Source organism: Rhea americana, unplaced genomic scaffold (genome assembly GCF_003343005.1).
Source record: "Rhea americana isolate MKP2758 unplaced genomic scaffold, rheAme1 scaffold_394, whole genome shotgun sequence".
NCBI lineage: Eukaryota > Metazoa > Chordata > Aves > Rheiformes > Rheidae > Rhea > Rhea americana.
The window spans coordinates 430,819-435,378 of record NW_028186528.1 but is presented as its reverse complement, the minus strand read 5'-3'; the positions used below and the strand labels follow the sequence as shown (position 1 = coordinate 435,378).

At 74.6% G+C, this 4,560-nt stretch overlaps 1 protein-coding gene across 1 annotated transcript in view; it reads right to left on the bottom strand.

Moving 5' to 3' along the window:
* The window catches only part of LOC146590948 (coronin-7-like), a 41,604-nt gene that overhangs the window by 2,913 nt on the left and 34,131 nt on the right, over positions 1-4,560 (bottom strand). The window contains exons 12-26 of the mRNA XM_085313735.1: positions 3,618-3,908; positions 3,341-3,481; positions 3,106-3,241; positions 2,836-3,011; positions 2,622-2,730; positions 2,360-2,446; positions 2,065-2,207; positions 1,625-1,729; positions 1,415-1,500; positions 1,166-1,307; positions 939-1,028; positions 627-743; positions 412-547; positions 180-271; positions 5-91 (exon numbers count right to left, since the gene is read on the bottom strand). Of these exons, the coding sequence (XP_085169861.1) occupies positions 5-91; positions 180-271; positions 412-547; positions 627-743; positions 939-1,028; positions 1,166-1,307; positions 1,415-1,500; positions 1,625-1,729; positions 2,065-2,207; positions 2,360-2,446; positions 2,622-2,730; positions 2,836-3,011; positions 3,106-3,241; positions 3,341-3,481; positions 3,618-3,908 (1,938 nt within the window). The remainder of the gene's footprint in view (positions 1-4; positions 92-179; positions 272-411; positions 548-626; positions 744-938; positions 1,029-1,165; positions 1,308-1,414; positions 1,501-1,624; positions 1,730-2,064; positions 2,208-2,359; positions 2,447-2,621; positions 2,731-2,835; positions 3,012-3,105; positions 3,242-3,340; positions 3,482-3,617; positions 3,909-4,560) is intronic.

Below are 4,560 nucleotides of genomic sequence, written 5' to 3'. Positions count from 1 at the left end.
GTACCCACTCGTCCTCGTCCACGCCCTCGAAGGAGTCCTGCGGCAGCGGGTCGTCTCGGCTGCCCAGCTTGGCCACCATGGCGCTCAGGAGCTGCAGGGAGGCAGGGCCGAGCCGGGGGTCCCGGGCGCGGGCTTGGCCCCCGTGCCGCCCCCGCCGGGGGCCCGCGCCCGGCACCCACCTCCTCCTTCTTCTGCTCGTCCGACTTCTCTGCCAAGTACACGGCCGCTGGGACGAACTTCCGCGCCGGCGCCTCCTTGGGGGCTGCGGTCACTGGGGCGGCAGGGCGGCGGGCGTAGGCGTGGGGCTGGCGCGATGCCCCGCGCCCCTCCGGACAGCGCTGCTCGCCCGCTTCCCCCCGCGTCCGGCCGCCCCGGCGCGCCCCACGGCCCTGCCTCTGCCCCTGCACCCACCTGGCGTCATGTCCGCCGGGCGGAGGCTGGTGCGGCGCTGCTGCCCGTCGGCCCCCGCCAGCCAGGCGCTGGCCCCGAGCGCCGGCTCCCACCACACGCGGGTCGGCGGGTAGACGTCGTCCTGGAAATACTCCTTCTGCAGGGCCGCGGGGCCATGAGACGGGGAGCTGCCCCCGCGCCGCCGCCTCCCGGCCCTGCCCGGCCCCGGCGCGTACCTTGACGCGGGGCAGGCGGAAGGCCACCGGTTCCAGGGTGCTCTGCCCGAGGCGCAGGGCGCGGGCGAACTCCACCTCCCGCACGCTGCACTCCGTCTTGCGCAGGAAGAGGAAGCCCTGATGGGGCAGAGGCGTGAGYGGGGCCAGGGCAGCCCCCGCGCAGCCAGCGCTGGCTCAGGCCCCCCAGGTGCGGCTGGCTCCAGGCCGGGGGAGYGGCGGGTGCTGAGCGCCCAGCACAGCTCGCAGCCCCCGTGCTGCCTGGGGAGGGAGGGCGACGGGCCGGGCCGGGGGGCCGGGCCCCCCACCCCTCACCTTGTGTGGGTCGCTGGAGGTGAAGCTGTTGCACTCGAGGAAGTAGGGTGGCTCGGGCGTCACCTCGTACAGGAAGACCCGGGTGTCACCCTGGGCACAGAGCAGAGAGGAGGGCTGGCGTGGGGGCACAGCAGGGCCGCCGCAGCCCTGCTGCCCTAGGCCCCGCTCTGCCCCACACGTCAGGGCACCGTGCTGCGGCCAGGACCACGCGGCAGGCCCTGGCCCACCTTGCCGGTGAGGAAGACAACGCCGGTGTCCTCGTCGTAGAAAGGCAGGAGGGTGGATGGCGCCACATCGATGCCAAGAACGGAGAGGGGCCCGGCGCAGAGCTCGCCCGCTCGGTACAGGAGGATCCTCCGCTCGCTGCGGCTGCGGGGACGCGACGGTGAGCAGGGGCGCTGGCCCCTCCGCCGGAGGGGCCCGGCCTCCCCGGGCAGACGGGAGGGGTGGCCGGGCGCCGCGGTGCCCACCCTCACCTGTCGAAGCCGGACACGAGGAGGTAGTCGCCTCCGCACACCCACACCAGCCGGGCGCCTCGGCTCCCCTCGGGGCCGGGACCCTCCTGCGCGTGGCGGACAAGGACCGCGTCAGCCGGCGGGACCCAGCCCGCCCAGCGCGTCCCCCGTGGGGACGTAGCCGGCGCCCCCCGGCTCGCCCTCCCGTCCCCTCGCCGCCGTGGGCCGCACCTGCTCGGGCTCGGTGCTCCGCCGCGGGTCGTAGAGCCGCAGCTTGCCGTCCTTGCTGACCGTYGCCAGCTTCTTCCCATCGGGGCTCCAGGCCAGGCTGAAGATCTAGGAGACGGCCGAGCCCTCCGTCACGGCTCCGCGGCGCCTGGGCAGCCCGGCCCGCGGCTCGCTGGGACCCTCCGGCCTCCGTGCTCCCGTGGAGGCACCGGGGCAGCCGTGTCGGTGGAGCCACGCGCACCCCTCGGATGGGTGGCACCAGCTGCCAGGGTGCAGGGGTGATGGTGGCCCAAGGACACCTCTGTTCCCTGATGGCATCTCAGCACCGTCCTCCAGGAGCCAGCTCTGAGCTGACGCCGGCTGGCAGAGGCCCGGCATGTCCGAACGCTGTCGTCCCCAGGGAAGGCGCCACGGCCCGGCCCCGGCGCCAGGCTCAGCCCTACCTGATCCGTGTGTCCCTGCAGGCACAGCACCTCCCGCCCGGCACCCAGCTCCCATATCCGCACCGTCGTGTCGTAGGAGGAGGAGACAAGGATGTCGGCGGCCACGGGGTGGAAGCGGATGGAGTAGATCTTCTCCGTGTGCCCTGGTGGGGAGAACGGAGCGCGCCCTCGCCCCAGCCTGCAACCGGGYGCAGGGACACGGCCGCCGCCGCGGCTGGCCTGTCCCCCCCGCCGCTGTGCCCCCGCCGGGGGCCTGGGGGAGAGCCCGCAGGGACCTGCCCCACGCAGCCCTCACCTCTGAGCACAGCCTCCGGCTCCTGCAGCGTGTCCCGCAGCCCTCCYTCAGGGATTCGCCACAGCCGGATCTTGGCGTCTTCGCCCGCTGTGTCGCCGAGATGGCCGGAGAGGGACGGGCAGCGGGTGAGGAGGCACCCGGCACGCCCAGCCCCGCCGCAGGCAGCGTCCCTCTCCCGAGACCCCGGACCGCGGGGCAGGCGGGGGGCTCCCCGCAGCCCCGTCTCCATCCGGGGGACCCGGGAGAGCGCCGCGGGGCGTACCGACAGCGAGGCGCCGCGCGTCGAAGGGGTCCCAGGAGAGGTCCGCCACCGCCGTGCCGTTCTGGATGGTGGGTACGGCCGTGTCGGGGAGACGGCCCGGCTTGGAGAGCTGGAGAGGGGGCCGGCGTCAGGGCCGGCGGAGAGGCCCTGCCACCCCACGGAGGGCGGGCAGCCGGCTCCCGCCAGCCACCGCAGCGCCGCGGGGACGCGGTACCTCGAGGACGGCGACCTGGCCGCCGGCGGAGAGCAGCGGGAGGGCAACGCGCTGGTGGTTGGCGCAGAACCCGTCGCACTCGCCCGGCGTGGTGAGGCTCAGCCCCTTGAGGTTGGTGATGTGGCTGTCGCGGTGCAGGACCGTGCCCTGCGCGTGCCGGAAGCGGGAGCTGGGGCCTGCCGGAGGCGGGCGCTGGGTGAGCGTCCCGGGCAYGGCAGCCCCCGCCGCCGGCACCGCGGCGCTGCCGGGGTCACCCTGGCGCCCGCTCACCTAAAATGCTCTGCAGCGACTTCTGGCTGGGGCTGCTGGCGAAGCCGCTGGAGGGGCCGGTGCTGGCAGAGAGCGAGGTGGCGGCGCTGCCCGGCGAGGCCAGCGAGCTGGATGGCGAGGAGTAGCCGCTGCCCCCCTGGGGGTGAAGGCGGGTGGGCCCGGGGTGCTGGGTGCCCACCGCCCCGGGCATCCCGCTGCCCCGCAAGCCCCGCGCCCCCCAGCGCCCCGTGCTCACGCTCCGGTCGGCGTCCGCGGGGCAGGCGTCGGGCAGGCGGGCGTCAGGCGCGGCGTCGGCCGCGCGCCGGGCGCGGGGGACGAGGGGGGACGTGAAGGCCTCCGTGGGTCTCCGCGCCGGGTGCAGGCTGACCCTCCCCACCTGCGGCGGGAGCGGGCGCCCTCAGCCCCGGGGGCCGTTTCCTGGCGGGGGAGCGGGCGCCCCGTGGCCGTGCCCTGGTGCCTCCTGCGGCGCCGGCCCTGGCGGGGGCAGAGGGCACCTCGCGGGCGGCCCTTACCTGCTGGCTGTCTCCTGCCCACCAGGCCCGGGCRGCTGTGGCCGGCACGGTCCCGGCGCAGTCGGGGAAGAGATCCTCGTGAAACTCCTGGACAGACTGCGAGGGAGGGACGTGGGGAGCAGCAGGGCAGGGCGCCCCCCGAGCGGGGCAGACCCAGGCCCTGTACCCGGCCCGGGGCACGCACRGGCAGGATGGGACCCAGCACGCCGTGCACGGCCCACCCAGGACGGCAGAGCCCGGCCGCCCCCCGGCCCCGGCTCCTCCGGCCCCGGCCGAGCTGCGCGGCGAAGCCTGTAGGTGTCAGACGCTGCCTGGCTCTGGGCTGCCTCTCGCCACCCCGAAAGCCTCCAAAATCCAGCAGCCGGCCTTCAGCCTCCCTCACCCAGCCGCAGCACCGAGCGCGCGGGATCCAGCACCCAGCGTCTAGCCTCCAGCCTCCCGCACCCAACATCGGCACCCGGCACCCAGCATGCTGCACACAGCACCCAGCCTGCTTCCCTCCTCTCCTGCTCCCTCCAACCCCCGTCCTCTCATCCCAGCGCTGCTGGTGGCTCACGGGGGCATTTTGGGGCAAGCCGGGGGGTGGCCGCCCGGCCGGCGCCTTGCGTGGCAGGGCTGGTCCTCCACCGCCTCCACGCCTCGGTTTCCCCACGGGAGCGGCAGCCGCCGGCGCAGCGAGAGCCCGGCGAGCCGGGCCCGGCGGGGCGCACGCCGCCCTGCCCAGCCTGCCAGYGGAGCCGGGAGGCTGCAGCGGTGCCCGGGCTGGCTGAACCCCGGCTGCCCCTCGGCCCGTGGCCTTCCCGCAGCAGCACTTACGCTCAGTTTCTTTTTATAAATGTGAGTTTTTCCATAACAGTTTCTGTTTACAGAAAAGCGTATTTTTGCTGTGGCCTGAGCCACCCTCCTGCAAGTGTTTTTTTTTTTTTTTTTTTTTTTTTTTTTT